Source organism: Nelusetta ayraudi, unplaced genomic scaffold (genome assembly GCF_046127955.1).
Source record: "Nelusetta ayraudi isolate G7.1 ecotype Tasmania unplaced genomic scaffold, CSIRO-AGI_Nayr_v1 ptg000021l, whole genome shotgun sequence".
NCBI classification, from domain to species: Eukaryota; Metazoa; Chordata; class Actinopteri; order Tetraodontiformes; family Monacanthidae; genus Nelusetta; species Nelusetta ayraudi.
The window spans coordinates 2,120,969-2,140,367 of NW_027466071.1; the positions used below are offsets into that span (position 1 = coordinate 2,120,969).

At 46.3% G+C, this 19,399-nt stretch overlaps 1 protein-coding gene across 1 annotated transcript in view; it reads left to right on the forward strand.

Moving 5' to 3' along the window:
• The window catches only part of LOC142889044 (uncharacterized), a 37,836-nt gene that overhangs the window by 12,827 nt on the left and 5,610 nt on the right, over positions 1-19,399 (forward strand). Inside the window, exons 2-15 of the mRNA XM_076027590.1 lie at positions 2,340-2,481; positions 6,545-7,716; positions 9,232-10,244; positions 10,579-14,064; positions 14,131-15,524; positions 16,542-16,580; positions 16,806-16,924; positions 17,014-17,191; positions 17,324-17,463; positions 17,647-17,773; positions 17,850-17,885; positions 18,049-18,209; positions 18,448-18,574; positions 18,688-18,833. Coding sequence (XP_075883705.1) covers positions 2,340-2,481; positions 6,545-7,716; positions 9,232-10,244; positions 10,579-14,064; positions 14,131-15,524; positions 16,542-16,580; positions 16,806-16,924; positions 17,014-17,191; positions 17,324-17,463; positions 17,647-17,773; positions 17,850-17,885; positions 18,049-18,209; positions 18,448-18,574; positions 18,688-18,833 — 8,280 coding nt within the window. The remainder of the gene's footprint in view (positions 1-2,339; positions 2,482-6,544; positions 7,717-9,231; positions 10,245-10,578; positions 14,065-14,130; positions 15,525-16,541; positions 16,581-16,805; positions 16,925-17,013; positions 17,192-17,323; positions 17,464-17,646; positions 17,774-17,849; positions 17,886-18,048; positions 18,210-18,447; positions 18,575-18,687; positions 18,834-19,399) is intronic.

The window sequence follows — 19,399 nt, forward strand, 5'->3', positions numbered from 1 at the left end:
GTTGGGAAATGTGCGTTGATCACGTCGTGGCCTGCCTCGTCTCTGCGGCGTGGGATCCCGCTCCACTGCTTGCGGCTGATCAACCGCCACCTGTCTGTCTGTGGTGGACACTTTTCTCTGGGATCGTTGTCTCTTGCCTGGGCAGTGGGAAATTGAAAAGCACCTTTAGAGCCATTATCAACGGCGGTGACGTGTCGGCAAAAAATGTCTGTTGCAAATGAAAGTTGGAATAGAATAGAATAGAATAGAACGTCGGCCAGCAAGTGTACAGTGCAAAAAAGATGGAAATTTGTGTTAATTAAAAGAAATAAGGCAATAAAAATAAAATATTTGTAGGGTATAAAAGGAAAAAAAACAGAATGTGTGTGTGTGTCCAGCACTTTCTGGACTGCAATCCCACTCATTTAGGAGGTTGTTTCAACACGATCATGAAAATGTCCTGAAGTCCTGTCACCTCAACAAGAATGATTCCAAAACCAGAACTAACAATGTGTTCCACCACACTGTGCGTCTCTCTGAGACGGAGCCTCCAAGAGTTGAACACAGAGACGCACGACTGATTGGAATCCGGTGTATTGAAGCAGACAAAAACATCCAAAGCACTTCAGCGTCCCGGAAAGGCCGAATTATTGACACTCTTCTGGCCTCTTCTGGGACAGGATGGTTAATCACCATCAATCCATCGCTATCTGTGCCAGGTTGTGTCAATATAATCACTAAGGCCTTAGTGAGCTGTCAGGTGATCTCAAGCAGGGAGCTGATACGGCCGAAGGACCGCAACCAGGTTGGGCGTGGCTGATCTGCTCCACATGAGTGGAGTGAAAATATATGACGTTCTCTGCCCAGCAAAACCCTTTGGATTTACCTCAAACTCGGGAAAACAACGCATATATTACAATGTCTCAGTAGAGTAAATGATGGCCTCTGTCGACACGTCAGGAGGACTGACCGATGTGAAAACTACAAGGCTACACTTGCCAAAGCAAGTCGGCTGTTTGTTTTTCTTTCCTGCAGGGCCTGGCTTCAAAGTCTTGGCTCAGCTAACAGAACAGCACAGCGACACAGCGCTTTACGTCACAAGAGCCGTTCTTCAGAAACTATACTAGCCTGCCCCCTTGTGGAGGGTAAAGAAAATGTCTCATGCCTGGAACAAAAATAGCTGTCCGTCTGCTTTTAATATTTACTGCAAAAAAAAAAAAAAAAAAAAAAACCTTGCACGAAAAACATTATAGGATTTTTAGTCCATAGGAACATTAGTCAAAATCAACAAAAATCAACAAAAACAAAAACCAGACACAAAACACCACTGCTCCATGTCATATGATCGCAGTATTTCCATTTTATATATTCTCTGTTTATTTATTTATGTTATTACAAGCTTTAATCTCCTCACTACAGGGTCACTCCCCTAGCTGTCACAATGTGCTCTATCTTATTTGTATTTATTTCCTCCTTCTCACCTGTGGGGTTTTTCAAGGGCAGCGACCCGCAGTAGCTTAGTTGTGAAACCAGCAAAAAGGGTGAATGAAAGTTCAGAACTTCTGTCCAACCGCCACAAGGTCGCTCTCCTCGGAGTTTGCGAATATCTTTAGATTTGCCTTCGGTTCTGGCTTCCAAACATTGGAAATGTTCACTCTCAGTCTGTACTGTAGCGTCCGGCCCACTGACAAGCGTCAGACCAACTAGTCAGCACAATTGAGCTTTTTCCCATCAAACTGAATAGTTATTGTATTTGTTAGGTCACCTGACAAACACTCCACAGCTTGGCTCTGAAGTGCAACGTTTTTGTATTTGGAAACCTCGCACGTGCCCATATTTGTATTTGCTGGCTGCGTATAGCTGCAGAGTGTAGCCACGCCCCCTCTGAGCTGATGCGCCTCCACATGCCTCACTTTCGCTCCACAATCCTCTCGGCCGCTCTAATTGACCGGCCTGCGGGTTCGCCTGCGGAGAGTGAATGTTGTCTGTCAAGTGTCACAGAATGGCAGATTCTTCCAACTCGGTGCAAAAGCAGAAAGCTGTACACAAAAGTAGAAGAGAAGAAAGATTTACAGCCAAGAGTTGATCACAGCAAGTTGAAAGGATTTCCTTGTGCGATATTTCTTACACACACACACACACACACACACACACACACACACACACACACACACACACACACACAAGCATATTTTGACCTGTATTTCTCTGAAGAAGAAGCACACTGTGTCCGGGCCTGCGTTCGGAACAAAAGATCCGTAACAAAACATCCTCTCTGTCAACACCCCCCCCCCCCCCCCCCCCCCCCCCCCCGCCTGGCTCCCCACCCCCGCCTCTGCTTCCTGTCCCCTCTCCACCAGGAGCTACGACCAGATGAGTGTTTCCACTGAGTGCAGTTTCCGCACCGAATCGGACTGGCAGCCTCCGTCCGAGAGCACCTCACTGAACAGCTTGGACATGGACCTACCGCACAGCCCCACCTCGCCCCGCAAACTCCTCAAGGTGGGTCCTGTTCCGTCAGCTCCTTTCAACATGGGTCAGGTCTCAGATGTGAGCGTGGAATAGTTTTGTCAGCTAACGTTCAGCAGTACAGACTCGGCAGCTGCATACATCAGACCTGAACCGTTTTACAGATGTGTGTGGGTGTCTGCACCAGCATGTGTGCGCGTGCGCGTGCACTTACTTTTCAAAAGTTGAGCCAATCTGGGCAACAAATCTGTGGACATGAACTTTCTGCACCTTCTGGTTTTACTGTGTTTCATCTCTTAATGGGTTTGTATTTTTTTTAGTGCCGTCCTTCTCTTTCTTTCTTGGCTCCTGTGTTGCTGAGCCAAAGACGATTTTCCAACCTGGTGGACAATAAATATTTATTCTATTCTATTCTATAATTTGACTTGTACTGCATTTTGTTAACAGTATTTTTACTTGTGACTGACAGCTGATTTTTTTTTATTATCCTTTATGTTATTTGAACAAACTAAAATAAAAAAAATAAGCACGTTGTTCAATATTATAATATTATATATTGCTTATAATATATTAATATTATAAGCAAATATTCAGTCAAATCATATCAAATAAACTTGATTGTCCTTCTCAGGGCGTAAGTGCTGACATAGCTGCTCTTATGAATACACACCTAATTCCATGAAGGTGCTCATGCACGTTTGCATTCAAGTGCCCATAACGTTCCTATAGTGTTTCCCAATGTGACCATAGCCTATACATAACGCTCGTAAAGAGCACACATTTGCATAGACATTTACACATTTGTACACATGTGCTCATTCATAACCCTAACTTTACTTGTGTGTGCTACAAAAAGTTGTCTTTAAAATGTAATTTTTTTATTTGAAAAAAAACTCTGCATGTTATATCTGGATAGATATGATGAACATTATATTTCCTTATGGATGATGACGGTCATGGAAACTCATATTGCCCATTGTTGCTTTGTCTTAAAGAGCAAGCAGCCATCCTCATTGTCCACACTTTGAATCGCTTTTTGTTCTGGCAGCTGGTTTTGATGTTGCCTAGGTGTGTCTCTCATAACCACCTGGTGGTGCCTCCTGTTTGCAGTTTGTAGTTGTGTTGTGCGGCTGGAGTTTTGTTTTTTGTTTGTTTTTTCCTTTACTTAGACGGGGGAAAACGTTGGTGTAGGAAATCTGTCCATATCTACACACTAGTGTATATAGATATCAGACATGGGCTCAGTTATATTCTAGAATCTCCAAGGGTGTTTTTTTTTTTCCATCGTACTCTCGATGCTTCTACGCTGTTGTTTGCACGAGAAACCCCCTGTGAAAGCGTCTTTACTGTGAGAAAAGCTCCAGACTGCTGTCCTCTGTAGCTGACTCTAGGGGGCAGTAAGTTGCTTTTTTGTGACTTTGAATTGTTTGGGAGAGCGCAGGGACGCTGGCGTCCAGGGTTCTGCCGTTGCCGTTCGTGTCCCGGGGCTGTTTTCCCCCACACGGGAACCTGTCAGACCAGCTCTCGCTCATATTTTAGCTCCAGGTTATTATCCAAACAGAGATGCTCAGGTTCAAATTCATACTTTTGAAAAATTTAACATGACCCCCCCCCCCCCCCCCCCCCCCCCCCGACATGAGAGTTTATAAAGTTAAATAAAGTTAATATAATCACTAAAATAGCTTTGCAAAGGGCCCGAACGAAGAATTGAGACTTTGTCGCTGTTTCCTCTTTCTCACTTTTTTTTTTTGTTTGTTATTGTTCTTATCTGTTCTCGTGAACAGCGTATGACCGACAGATAAGGAAGTCGGTCATTCCGAACACAACCATGCTTTTCATATCACCACCTGACATCAGTGCACACAACACCTGGCTGGCTGGCGACTTAGCGGAGAGCTAACAGTGGCCGCTAAACACCTGGATACTCACTCACTGCCTCGACACACGGTTCCCTTTTACACGGTGGAATTGTGTATGTGTGAGTCGCAACTGCAGCCAGGTACGGTTCTAACTCAACTCGGCGTCCGCTCACCCTTCGAGCGCTTGTAAAAAATGAAAAGCTGCACTTTATTCCCGGCGGGTCGAGTGTGTTGGGCTTTGTGCGCCTCGCTGTGTTTAGACATGAACTGGAAAAGCCAGCCAGCCGCGGCGCGCAGCGCTGTTTGCGTAATGAGATGATGTTGTCTTTGATCAAACTCTGGCTTTTAATGCTTTATTTTGAAAATCAAATAAAACACCTGTTTAAGAAAGACTGCTTGGAAACATTGAACTCATTAATGCAAGCGGGGGTCGCAAATATAAAAAGCTAATTTGTGAAGCATCAGGTCACTTTTTTCTTTTTTGTTCTGGGTCAAGTCATGATCTGCCCTGCAACTTAGACCGAGCGATACTGAGTGAACCTATAAACTGAAGTCACAATAGGTAACATATCCCATTGATTCCCTCACTCTTTTATGAGGAAGGGTGGGGTCAAGTCTTTCCACACAGTCAAGTTTCACCGACTGCGAAATTCTTCTCTCTCTTTTTTTTCCTGAGTCCACAAACATTCCCCCCCCCCCCCCCCCCCCTTCACTCGTTGTGCGATGCAAATGGACGGAGCCCCGGAGGCTGACTTTTGTTCCGAGCTGGGACAGTGAAGTGCAGGAACACACAAGGCTCTGCAGCCAGTACCGCTCCTGCCTGAGGACTGCTTGGTTCTCTGTGGGGTCTGCTGGCTCTTCATGTCCAGCTCTGGATCTACCGTGTTGGGAGATGGTTGGAGGTCTTGGAGATCGCTGTGCCCTCTCTGTGGTGTTCGACTGAACTGCCTCCATATGCTTCTTCTTAGAGGATAATAAGGGACCTTGAAAGGGACTCAGTAGCTTAGACCCTAGGAAGTCACAATGGTATGTAACTGGCATTATTGGTTTATTTTCTATTTTCAGACAGGATTGTAGATGTTTGCAAATCGTGATCACTGTGGACACGAAGCGTGTGCTTTGTTGTTTGTTATGTAACGGGCTGGTAATGTAGTTTGACTTTGTGATGTCGTTGATGGCATTTGGGTTTTGGCTGCGCTCTTTTCCCAGTGCTACAACACGCCATTATAGCTGTGGAGGACCTTGCTGTGACATTACCCAGTGATTCGATTGGACAGAATCACACTCACCCACCCGGAGTTGTGCTAGTGTTAAGTAGACATATATATGTACTTGACACTAGAAAAACAATGATTGAGGTTTTCCACCAATTTTAAACTAATAATGATAATAATAAAACTTTATTTGTACAGCGCTAAATCACAGCCAAAGGCGTCTCAAAGCGCTTTATACAATCAGAGAGAACCAACCGGGCCCCCGGAGCAAGCAAGATACCACAGTGGCTGGGAAAAACTCCTCTGTGGGAAGAAACCTAGGGCAGAACCAGACTCCAGAGGGCCATCATCTGCCTATGACTAGTTGGGGTGAAATACAATAATAGAGGAGAAAGAGAGAAAGGAGCAGAGTGAGCCAGGGTGGCAGACAGGACAGAGTGAATTTTCTGTCGCACTGCCAGAAAAAAAAGAAAAACACTCAGAAAAGTGGAATCTAGTGCTTGTCACTTAAAAACAGCTACGCTAAGTTGACCTTACTCAGAGTCTGAACGTTTGAGAGTAACGTTTCTGTTATCTGTGTGAAAATAGCCCATAAATGCAATGTATAGCGTATGTGAATGAACGTTTGGTGGTTGGTGGTCTGAGTAGCTGTTTGGCTCAGACTGGCTGCAACGCTTCCATCAGTCTGACCAGGGCGGCTGTGGCTACACATGGAGCTCCACCACCACCAGTGTGAATGTGGTGTGAATGAATAATGGGTTCAACGTAAAGTGCTTTGGGTTTCTTGAAAAGCGCTGTATAAATCCAATCCATTATTATTGTTAAGGTAAATTCTATGTAAAGTCAAGTTGGTAAACTATTAAAGTAGTATTCTGTGTTCACTCCAGAAGGTGTAGACCTCCAATGCAGTGCATCTCTACACATATTGCTTTTCTGAGAAAGTATGTCAAAGTATGTCTCCACTGTTCTCTCCACCTCACTAGTTGTTTTTCTCCTGCCTCTTTGCCTTTGCTTTTTTTCCAGAGTTCGGACCGGGGCATGTTGACGCGCATCAGCAGTTTCTTCAAGAAGAAGAAGAGCAGCAGCAGCAGCAGCCGGCACAGTTCAGAAACTGACGCAGGTTCCCCAGCGTCCCCCAAGACTCCGACTCCTTCCCAGAAGGACTGCGAGCTTGCGGCGGGTCAGCATGCGGGGAACGGAACGGAGAAGACGGGTCACGGCGAGACTTCCGTGCAGGCTTCCGACGCGGATCTCCCGTTCGCAGACAGCGACAGCAGCGGCCGAAGCAGCGTGAGGGAGCTGCACGTGTGCAAGAGGAGCCCGGCCGGCAGCGAGAACAACTCCGGCGCCGCCACTCCCACCGCCATGGACTTTACCTCCGACCTCCAGCCCGTCTCCAGCCCCGAGCCGGGCTTCACCGAGTCGTTGGTGCTGGAAGTCAGCAAGAGGCTGCAGGCCAGCATGGCGGAGCAATCCCAGAATGCACCGGGGTCTTCCAACTTCACCACTTACAAGACGTCCATGAGAGTCGGAGAGAACCGGCACAGCACGGCCGTAACAGAAATCCGTTTGGGCTCTCGCTCGCGGCCAATCAGGACTGAGCGGGAGGAGGAAGTCCGTTCAAAGGAGAGCTCAGCGGTCGAGGGGAGGACTCGGGCGTTCTCTCCTGAAACCTCAGACGCGGGCGGCGGCCGTTTGGCTGAGAAAGAGCACCTGCCCAGAGACGATTCCCCGATCCGCCTGCACAAAGCCATCTGGGTGGAAACGCACCTGGGAGAGGAGGAGGAGGAGCAGGAAGAGGTGGAGAAGGGCAGCAGAGGGGAGGGCACTGAAGCCAACTCGCCTCCTGTCCGGGCCGTCGTAGTCGCAGTCGTTCCCGACGATGACTCGCTGGCTCGCGGTCCTTCCACTCCCGCGGAAACGTCGGCAGCGGCTCGCACCTCCTCTGCCGCCTCACCGGGGGGGTCCCGGACTCCACCGTCACCTGAGGGTCCTGACGCCGGCCGGCTCTCCAAGCAGGGCTCGCTGTCCAAGCAGAGGTCCGGGGAGGTCCGCGTGACTCGCAAGACCGTCAATCTGCCCTCCAAGCACAAGGTTTTTGCCCGCAAGGTGTACGTGGATGCCAGTTCGGACGGAGAGGAGCAGAGCGAGGATTTAACTTCAAAGGCGCCCGGCGCGGCGGAGGAGGAGAAACCGTGAGTAGAAGTCCGATTCAACTCTGTGCCGTTTTTTTGTTGTCTTTTGTCTTTTGTTGTCCTTTTGATTCCTGGGAAATACATAAAGCGGGTCAGAGCCTGCACGCAACCTGACACCTTAGTTCTCATGCTCGATTGTTGCGAGGAGAACAATGCAGACTGCGGCCGCCCTGACGCACTGAAATATTTAAACACATTCAGTCGCCAGGCAGCAGCAAGGTTTTGTCCCGGCGTGGCCACGTAATCGCGGTTAATCTTCTGCAAACACGAACAAATGACGACGAATAAGTCCGGATTGTCTCTCAGCCGATTGGATGATCCGTGCCGTCGCTGCCTGAGCGAGTTAGTCATCGCAGAAACTGCCCCGGCCACGTTTGTTTGACTCTGCGGTTCCGTGGTTGCCCAGGACGCAGACACAGAGCTGTAGGCAGGGCAGCCGACCAGTAAAATGCTGCACCTTAGTATGTGCGGCTCACTCCGGCGGAGTCTTTCCAAAAGTATTCTGTTGCACCGAGTTTTGTTTTGACAAAAAGTCTTCATTCAGAACGTGAAAGAACAGCTTGTCCATTAAAAGGTTAGATTAGAATATTTTTTTATGACATCTGCACCCAGACAAAATAATTTTTTTGCAAGCTTTTGTTATGCTTATTTATGGACAAGCAATATGTTTCTGCAACTGAATGATACTGAAGTGATACAGTGTGTTTTGGACTTGTTGGTACTTGAGAAGATTTTCATCAGAGAAGTTGAGCTGCATACATTAACTATGGCTCAAAAATAAGCAAGGTTAATAAATACAAGAATCTGCTGAGCAGCATTTAAAGCCCCCCTTTTTCCCCCAAGACATAAACTTCAAATTTAAAGCTTGTTGCTTTGTGGTGAACAATGTGTCACCCCGGCAGTGAACATTTTGTTTTATTATTGACTTGCAACAATTTCATTGTATTATATAGACATAAAATTGCTCAACAGAGTCCAGGGGGAGGGCTCAGGTGTTCTCTGCTGAAACTGGACTTTGACAAAATAATATCTTAGATAACGTTGGCAGAGCGGAGGCCTCGCAGGAAGTGGCACTTCCTGCCTGTGTTTTTCTCGGCCTCTCGCTCTGGACACAAGTCTACAATACATGCAGTGTTTTTTTGTGACTATGAAACCGTCGGTGTCAGTGAGTGCTTTAGAACAACTGCTGATCCACTGAATCAACAAAATCAACAATTAAACACTGTTGACTTAAACATTTTACTGATTATTATATATATATATTAATATATATTAATATATTATTAGTTTTTTGGAACAACAAAAGTTTGTGCAATCTCTCTGTCTTTTTTATGCTTGTTTTTTTTTTTTTACTTGGACCTTGCTCACTGCAGTTGGTGCTACAAATCCACCATTAAAAAAAAATATTTGCTTTGCCAATGAACAGTAAAGGAAGTTGATCACAATGTGTCTTGCAAGTCTTTCATGAAAAGTCTTTCTGTTGATGTTTTTCTCTGTCTACTTTTCACTCCTCAGGTTGCCAGTCCTCCGAAATGACAGTGCGGATTTTAAGGAACCAAAACAGGAGCAGTTATTAACAGCAGAGTCTTTGCATACTGAAGGAAGCACAAGTGAGACCAGAATTACAGACACGGCTGATTCTGGAACATGTGACTTGGAGGACACATCTTTAAATTCCGAGATGTTCAGGAGGAAGTCACAAGGGGCAGATTCTGTTTCTAACGGCCAAAGAACTAAGCAGACAACAGCCTCGAGGCAGGCATACAGCACTCAACCAGCAGGAAATGAATCCAAGAGCCTCTCGTCCGCGCCTGTCACAAAGACTAAAAAGGTCTCCGTCAAGAGCATTGAAGTTAAAGCACCAAGTGATGCGACTTCACAGAGGCTACCAGACCAAAACGATGGCGGTCACTCAAGTGCAACTAGTCCAAAGTCAAAAATTCCTCTGAGGTCAGCATCAAGTGCCGAAGTGAAATCCCCAGAAGCACCAGATAAAGCAGTGGCTCATGTTTCTGGCACAGTAGTTACATTAAAATCACAGAAAACAGCAGAAAGCAAAGACTTTTTGAAACCGGTCAACGGGCAAAGTGCTGACAGAGCCAAGGCAGAGAAGACTCGAGAAATTAGAGAAGCGTCTCCCACCAAAACCGCAACTAAAACAGGAACAAAGCAAATGAAGGAAAAATCGGAAGTTGAGAGTCACCCGGTCAACCTCGTCAACGGCGTGGTGAATGACCGCGCCGAGGCCACTGTCAAGACGACACACCCGGCTGTGAAAAAGGACGCGCAAAAGAATCTCGATATTGGCGACGCCTCCTCGACTCCAAGCAGCCGGTTGCCAGTTTCAGTCCAAGCCAGAAAGAAGAACCAAGAGATAACTGAAGCAAGTCGAACCGACTGCAGCGCTGTTACAGAGACAGAGGCTGAGCGATCAGCACAGAAGCAGAGTGCAGATCGGGGCGAAGGAAGTCTTGGTGTCACAACGACCAAAGACGCATCACCCAAACCTCCTGAGAGTGCCAAGAAAGGTAAGGCCAACACATTATGTCACCACTCTTTAAATCATTTATTACAGTTATGAATTATGACCAGGCACTGTGTTGAAAGAGGAACAATTTAACCTTAAATTCACTTTATGGTTATGATTGATCATTTCTTCTAGAAATAGTTTGGTATTTTGTTCAGCTCATGTCAGCGCTCCTCTTTGTTTATGTACGGCCAGTGCTGATTTTTTTTCCCTTGTCTGCCTTTATACTTGATTAACTAAATTTAAGTTCCAGCTTTATATTGATTGTACCAGTCTAAGAGTGGCACTCTAATTCAACCATCTTTTAAGTGTTTTTCTGGCTTTGTTTCTTCCAGAAATCCCGCTGCCAACTGAGCCATCAAAATCCTCTCCTAAAAAAGGTGAAAGCCACAAAGAGAGTGAAACTCAACCCCCGTCAAAGCAAGACAAATTTATTTTATCAAGAATCCCGAAGCAAAGCGACATCGTCGAGGACAAAAAAACATCTGGAAAGGCTTCAGGTGACCTGACATCAGGCGTAAGCAAGCTTCCCACAAGGGATCAGAGAAGCCCCAGCAAGCAAAAACCCAGAAATGAATTAACACCTGATAGTTCCAATCAAGAGCCAAATGGGAAAGCACAAGCCAAGACGGTCGTTGGCGCATCTGGAATTGCAACAGCAGATCATGTGAAGGACGTAGCCAAAAGGTCAGTGTCTGCAAAGAAAGGAGAAGATCAAGCAAAGACGCAGTCCAGAGCAAATGACATCAAACTCAAAGAACAAGACACGACAAAATCTAAGGCAGCCACGACCAAGAGTCCCATCACTGAAGAAACTTCACACATCCCACCAATTCAGAGCAACGATAAAAAGACCAAAGAGTCAGGTAAGCTAACAGTTACACCAGTCAAGAGCGACACACTGCCTAGTGAGGTGGGCAAAGAAAGCCCATCTGATTCACCATCTGTCAGTCTAAGTATGTCCGTTAAGCCGGGAAGACAAGTTGAAATTCAAAATAAAAGTACCCAACTCGTACAGCAGACAACGATTGGTCCAAAAGATTCAACAGAGAAGGACATTACAGAGGGAAGCGAGCTAGGAGGTGGCCTCAAACCTGAAGAGAAAGTGTCTGTGGGCCCTGCGTTGCGGGATCAGGGCACAGAACAAGTTCCTGAGGAAAAGAGAACCAAACCAGTCGAAACGTCCCTTCAAAAATCAGACAAGGTTACATCTGACCAAAACAAAGTGCTTCCTACAGTTTTGGCCTCTAAAGTCAAATGTGTCGAACCAGAGGATGCTGCTCCAGCTTCTCCAGTTACTTATTCTGTTGATCCTGAACTGGCCAATAAAGCCATCGAGCCAAAGAAGTTGTTGACAGATCAAAATATCATTCCAGCTCTTGGCGAACTGCCCTCATTCAGCAGCAATTTAACTGACCCTGAGGTTGAGGAGAATAGCTCAAAGGAAGCTGGCAGCAGCATTCAAACAGAGGCTCTGACTGTTTTGGCCAAGAATGTTGGAAACCAAGTGGACAAAGGGGTTCTTATAGTGGCTGGACAGCAGAAAGACTCAAATGAAAGGCTGAGTGACCCAGCAGTGGGAAACACTGACTCACCGAACAGTTGCAGAGAGGAACCCAAGTCTATAATAATGCAGGATGGAGCAGAGGAAAAGGCTTCCAAACCAGGGAAACCAGTGACACTTTTAAAGCCAGACACAGCGGAGCAAACCCAGGCAGCAGGTACAGATGCCCAGGAAGAGAAGAACGTGACCAACGTTATGGAAAAGGAACAAGTTACAAATAAGCCCAGTGCATTCAAAACAAAGTCAGAAAGTAACATCTGTGTTGAAGCTAAAGTCATTGTGGAGAAAACAGAAAAGCAGATTAAGGCAATAGCAGAAAATAACAAAAAGGAACCCAAAGAGCTTCAGTCCAGAAATGAGGAGATTACAATTACTCAATCAAATCTGAAGGAGATGATAATGGTCAATCAAACTCCAGAGCTCAAAGACTTCACCAATGCAAATGTTAGAATAAAAGAAGGGAATAAGAAGGAGATTTCAAACAGGACTGCTGATATTGAAGTATTGAAGGACCAAGTGTCCTCAATGGCTATTGTTAATGGTACAGAGATTAATAAAGCTGTCGAAGATACCTCATTATTAGTCGAAAAGAAGTCTTTAGAAAACCAGGTTCCACAAATAGATGCATCTCGAGGAACAGATGACACCAAGAGGGCCAAAGTCACTGAAGAGGAGCGAAAAACAAAAGAATCATCAATGAAGGATTCGGTCATTAATGCTGAAAATATAGTCCAACCAACTGTGATTGGAAAAGACGACGGCCAAGTTGGGGACAAATTAAAACCTGACACCCAGACAGGTCAAAGGGAAGAACCTAAAATTGAGCCTGTAAATGCAAAGAGCCAACAGGAGGGTCCAGCTAAGCAACAGCTGAGACCCACAGTCACGAGTAACAAAGATAGTGAGCCAGTCCCGACCATGGTTCCAGGTGCTAACCTGGACAAGGAACTTAAGACTCAAACAAAAGAAGATGCTAAATTAAGTGAAAAGTCAAGCGTTTCCACTGAGCAAAATAACACAGGAAAACAGACAAACCACCTCAAAGAAGACAAAGCCATTGAAAACAAAGCGACAAAGAAGGAAGACGTAGCAAAGATGAAGGTGGACTCATTACAGACTTGTGCTGAAGTCGTTTCAAGTCAAAGAGGTGGAGAACATCAAAAAGTCAAGGTTAATGGTCCTGTTGAAATGGTCAAACGTGCAAACACTGAGAAGAAAAATGACAACAGCAAGCTTCTAACAAAAGAAGAGCAGGTTAAGGATAACAAGGTAAAGGAATCCACTGGCCCTGTTGTTCAAGAGGGTGAAATTCCAGAGCCAAAACCATTTGCTGTAAATACTCAAGGTGATGAAGGACTTGGAGAAACAAAGGACTCAAAAACAATTAGCGAGAGCGAGACTGTTGACAAACAGGTTAGTCTGAATACCGTGACTACCACAGTTCCTGATGAGAATAAAAATAAAGCAATGAGCTTTGCCAATGAGAGTGCAAACACCACTGAAAGCTGCAAGGCTAAAGTACAGGAAGATCAGACAGCTGGGGTTCTGGGAAACCAAAGCAAGAATGGCACAGAAGTGGACAAACACAGGACTCCAAAAACTAAAGTAGAAAACAAGACACAGGCAGAGACAAAAGACTCTGCGAACACAGCGAATGATTCCAGATTGACTAAAAAAACAAGTGAAAAAGAAGCAAAAAAGTCTACTAACAAAGGGAAAAAGGGAACCATCTGTCAAAGTGTTGAAAATAAAGTGACAAAGCAGGAGGTTCAGCAGGTAAAGCCACCAGAAATAGACTCAACTCAAGAGTCAGAACTGTGTTTGAGTAAAAACAGTGACCAAGAACCAAAAGACAAAATCAGTGTTATTCTAGTTGAGTGCCCTGCAACCACTGCTGCTGAGAAGAAGGATGGTGACACCAAAAACTTAACCAAACCTACTCACCAAACAACGTCCACTGTTAAACTCCCAGCTGAGAAAAGCACTTTACCCACGACCAAAGGACCAGTGGCTGTGGTAGAAGAGAAAAGTGGAACAGGCACAGCTCAACAAATACGTGAAAGCAAGGGTGTTGAAGGCATTACAGACAAGAGGGGGAGCAGGGACTCCTCAGTTATGGTTTCGTCAAATGAGACCCCAACTTTGACTGAGAACCATCATGAGGTTAACATTTCAGAAAACCAAAAACCTTTGATTCAAAACAAAGTAAACCTGCAAGATTCTTCAACGCACACAACACCTGAAGCTAAGATGGAAGGTAGAGACGACAACCAGCAAGTTACTCCCCTGCTAGACCAGAAACCTGGTCTTTTATGCAACCAAGACAAGTACATTATGCAATCAAAAAACAACCTTAAAGAGCAAATTAAGACGGAGATGAAAGAATCCAAGGAACTGGCCGACTCGACCAAAGAGTCGAGGGTTCTAATAAATGAGAAAATAACCAGAGAGATGGACAAGAAGCAGAAGGAGCTCTCTCAAGATGTTCCTGAGGTGAAAATCAAACAAGCAAAGCCGGATGATCAGAAGAAATCCATCAAAGATGCCAAAGAAGGAGAAAACAAAACTGTCAAAATGCCAAATCATGCTGACGCTCAGGAGGATGGCGGAAATACCAAAGCTCCAGTAAAAACCAGCATTGGGTTAAAAACCCAGCAACTGCTACAAACAAACGACGGCGCCTCAAACCTTGGTGTTCCCCAAATGTTAAATGTCAGCGATTTCCTTCGGGCTCATGGGAAAAAATCTGCAACTCAGAATCTGCAGCTGAACAAAGAATCGCCGTCCAGCTGGTTGGACGTGGAGCATCAGCCAAAGAAGAAAAAAGAATCAAGGAGGATTCTAGACACCTCGACCAGCGAGGACGAATCTCTGGAGCCCGACGACCTGGATGAGTTTGTCAGGAGTATAAGAGAGGGCAGCACCCCCTTCACGCAACCCCTGAAGAAGCACACCCGTAAGAAGACCCCGTCCCCGGTAATGCCAGCGATCAAAGAGGACAACTTTGACCCGGACTCTTTCCAGTTTGGCCTCAGAAAAAAAGACTCCATTTTCAAGGACCCGTCTCCAGCTATGATGATCAAACAAAACTCTGCCAATAGGAAGGGACGTGTGCAAGAGACCGCGTCCCGAGACCAGACCGAGGCTCGACTCAAATCGGCCGACGGGGTCGATGGAAATACGGGGGTCCAAGGGGGGACGGACGCAGGGAAAGAAGAACCGCCGGTCAACGGCGAGGAGGCCGGTAAGCTGTCGTCACGGCTACAGAGAATATCCATCCTCTCCAGCCTGATGAGTTCCCCCTGGTCCTCCAGGAAAGTCAGGGAGGAAGTCGCATCTGCCAAAGATAGCGCGGCCCCGCCCTCGGGAGGAAAAGCAGGAGCCGCATCTCCGCCTCTTGAGGCCGATAAGCAGGGTGTGGACAAAGGCAAAAGTCAAAGTCCAGCTGGGGCAGGACTGAGTGCTTTGAGTGAACTGGCGGGCGGACCCGCCTCTCCCCCCGCTGTCCCCTCCTTCGCTGAAGTCAAGCTGCCGGCTCATTTAGAGAAGTACGTGAAGAAAAGCAAAAGTGAGACTGAGACCTCGCAGGCCGCCAAGCAGCAAACGAAACCCAGTCCGAAGGGAAGTGGCGGGAAGGGCAAGGCCTCGATGGCAGGAGCGCCCAACGCAAGCAGCTCAAAGTCATCCGTCAATGGACTTTCCACTCCCAAGCACAAGGTAAGACCTGAGCTCTGATCTTTCCCAAATCATTCACACTCCCTTGTTCATTTTTGATTTCTTTGCACTTGTTTTTAGTGAGCAAGCCAAACACGATGGTACATCTATTCAAAAATGTGGGAATCACTTTTTCCCCCTTTTTTTTTTTTAGTCTTTTAGAGGACTAAACACATTTTGCCTGTAGGTTGGGGGAGGGTTGATACAAAAAAACTGGCCATCAGCCAGCATGTTGGGTCGTTTCCCACAAGAACTTTTGAAGTGGCACCTGGACTGAGCTCCGGGTGCCTTCCTGTGCCTTTCCTCTCCTGCTGGGAGCCGACAGTCTTGGCCATGATGTTACATCCGTGGTTTGAACCCTTGACAGGAGAGGTCACAGGGGTCAAGCTGGTCCATCCACTTCCCACCCTGGAACTGTGCTGAAACGTCTCAGTGGCAAGTTGGGTCATAGGTCCGCCCTGGTTTATTTGCATCACAATGCAAAATAGCAGAGCTACGCAAAAGGAAAATGTTGTTTGTGTTTAGGTGATGCGGTGATGTTGATCACACCATGACCGTAGCTGCTGCACGACAATGGTCTCTCTCTCTCTCTCTCTCCCCCTCTCTCTCCTATAGGGGGGGTTACCTCATGCACTGAAATGGAAACCATGTGCTCATTCTCCTAAAATCTGCTCCCCGTCTTAGTGAATAAAGAGGACCAGTGGGGTTTTGCTTGAGGTTTTAAATGAGAGTTTTAAAATAATATAAGTATATAAAATAATATAAGTATATATGGCAGGGCCTTATTCAACGTGCTTTGCTTCATATTCTAAATGCATAGGAGATGCAGGTTTCTTGCCTCAGCTAATTTGCAACCTTAATTCTCTGGAGGTCCCTGAAAAGAATCTGAACTGAACTGAACTGAACTGAACTGAACTAATTATCTATGTAAACGTGGCTGGTGATGATTTAAAATCGAGTCTAAAGCGACATAATGCCAAATAATTTGCCAAAGTTGAAAGTCTTGTCTTTGTTTTGTAGATCCAGGCTGCAAGAGGGTTCCACAAGAGGCCGGGCAAGGTATGGCTCCATGCTGACTGTTTGAAACTGGATCATGATGCATTATGTTGTTTTAGTTAATGTTGCTTTTGGGTTTCTCTTGTCAGCCGCTGTTACTTTGTATCCACCGACCGCGTCGTGAGAAAATATTAAATGACGCGGTCCACTTCTGCTCCATGCGTGTGATCGCCTTACTTTTGCTGGGAATTGTAAACGTACAAATACTCTTCTCTTTCTTTCCTCAAGATCGTAATACATGAGCTGGCTCAGTTTGAAGGGGACGCATTCGAAGTCCACGGAGACGTGGGGGACGCCAGCAAAATGAAGCTGTCCCCGATCATCTCCGTCACAGTCGTCAGAGGATGGTACGAGCTGCTCGCCATCGTTTCACTGCCTTCCCCTCCACCAGTGATGACCTTCGGTTTGACGTCTGTCCGCATTTCCCTCCCTGTAGCTGGCTGCTCTATGAAAAGCCGGGCTTCCAAGGCCGTACCATTGCTCTGGAGGAGGGTCCCACAGACCACATAGTCAATGTGTGGGCAGAGGAGGAAACTCCAACAACATTGGACCAGATCGGTGAACCAGTTCCGACGACACCTCTGGTAATTGGTTCTATCCGACTAGCAGTCCAAGTAAGTTCTGACTTTGTTCTACTGTTTGATTTTAAGAAATATAGAAAAACATACAATGTGCGTGCTTTAACTGTAAACAACAGTTTGCTTTTCAAAGACTTTGACGCCCCTTTTCCTTTTGGCTTGTCCCAGGACTACACCACGCCCCGCGTTGACCTGTTTGCAGAGGTGAACGGTATGGGGAGGGTGTCGACGTTCACCACCGAGGCTGTAGAGTTCGGCTCTTATGGAATCCCACAGTCCACTGGCTCCATTAAGGTCCACTGTGGAGTGTACGTTCACCTTCCTCTATGAATGATATTCTTCAACTGTTCCTTATTTGAAGTCGCGGAGAGCAAAAGTTAGATTCATTTATTTGATTGATTGCAGGGCTGCAAAAGTCTCTTAAAAAATGCTTCCTTTTTATTGTCTTTTCCCCTCCGTCCCTGTCGTCCACCTTCTGTCTGTGTCTGCAGCTGGCTGGTGTACTCTGACCCAGGGTTCGGAGGTTTCGTAGGAGTGCTGGAGGAGGGGGAGTATCCCTGCCCCGACTCCTGGGGTTTCCCTCAGCCCTTCGTCGGCTCCCTCAGACCCCTCCAGATGGTAGTGGGTTTTCAATGCAGAGATCTGTCCGCCCGGTTTGAAATGGTTCCATCTAACACCTGTCTTTCCATTACAGGGACCTTTGAGGGTGGAGCATCCTTATGATGTCAAGGTGAGTTTGACGTGACGTTCCTCTAGAAAACACACAGTCTGCTGGTGTGCAGCTGATCGTGGAGTTTTCAGCTCTGCTCGAAGTTTTATTCAAGTTTTTGTGTGGTTTCTACACACTTTTAAAAACGTCCACGCAAACTCAGTTGCCTCCTTCTCATATCCAGGCTTTGGTCTTTGAAAAGCCCAACTTCACTGGTGAATGTGTGGAGGTGTGCGGCGACCTGCACAGCCTGTGTGAAGAAGCGGACGAGGACAAAGCGGACACGGTCGACCAGAAGAAGAAGACCCTGTCGGCCGTGGGCTCGATGAAGATACTGGGTGGTCTGTGAGTATCTGTTGGACAGGGTCGCCGTTACCTTCTTAACATTATCTCCACACCCTCTTTGCCAACTTCACAATTTAATGCCAAACAAAAGTGACGGAAGGTCAAAGGAAACACCGGCTCTTTTTGTTTTAAGCCAGAAATGTGGAGAACTTCCCATTGACAGTCCCGTTGATGAAATGTTTTTCCATATTTTCTGTTGACGTGAATGACTAAGAGTTGTGCTTTTTCCCCTCATAAGCTGGGTGGGCTATTCAGAGACAAACTTCGAGGGGCAGCAGTACGTCTTGGAGGAGGGGGAGTTTCCACAGTCCTCCGACTGGGGCGGCTCTGACAGCAGGATTCTGTCCCTTCGGCCTGTGTGCACGGTCAGTGTCACCACCAGTGATGACGACAGACGACATTGGGTTTTAGGACCGCTGTCAGATTCTTTTGCTTTTGAATTTTAAACAAACTCCAACCCTGCCTCCGTCTCCCTCAGGAATTCCTGTCGCCGCACGTGAAACTGTTCAGCGAGCCCAACTTCAACAGCATGGGGATCAAAGTGGACTTGATGGGCCCGGTGGTCAACATGGACCAAGTCAGCTACAGTCACAAAACTCAGTCGGTCAACGTCATGAGTGGAGTGTAAGTGCCGCGTAGACCAAGTCCAGTGCAGTCATTTTTTTTACCCAGGACTTCAGGAAGAACCTCCTGAACAATCAAACAAGTCATGCTAATTACAATTAATGATGATAATAATAATAATCATCATGTTGCATATATTCCAATCGATAGTTACGAGAGCCACTACCTGTTTACTGCAGCTCTACCTGCTTGGAGTTCAGTGTCTACTTTAAATGACCATCAAAGGTGTTGCTTTGGATTATAAAGTGTGGTTTTAACACAATACAGAATAGGATCTTATTTATGTCTACTTTACGTTTTCACTGAACGCTGAAGAATCTGTGCGTTAGAACCCGGTCCCACACTTCCTGTACTGACAGGGACCGATGCTGAAAAGTAGAGTCGCGCTATTTTCAGGTGGAGGAAACGCTGCACACCTTGTTAACTGTGGCGCTTCCTCATTTTTGTCAGGCTTGGATCACATTACTGAAGTGACATTTGCTTAGAACGAATACTAAGAAGCATTTGTGTAGTTACAAAATAAGAATGACACGTTAACAGCAAACATTTTGATGGCGACTAAACTA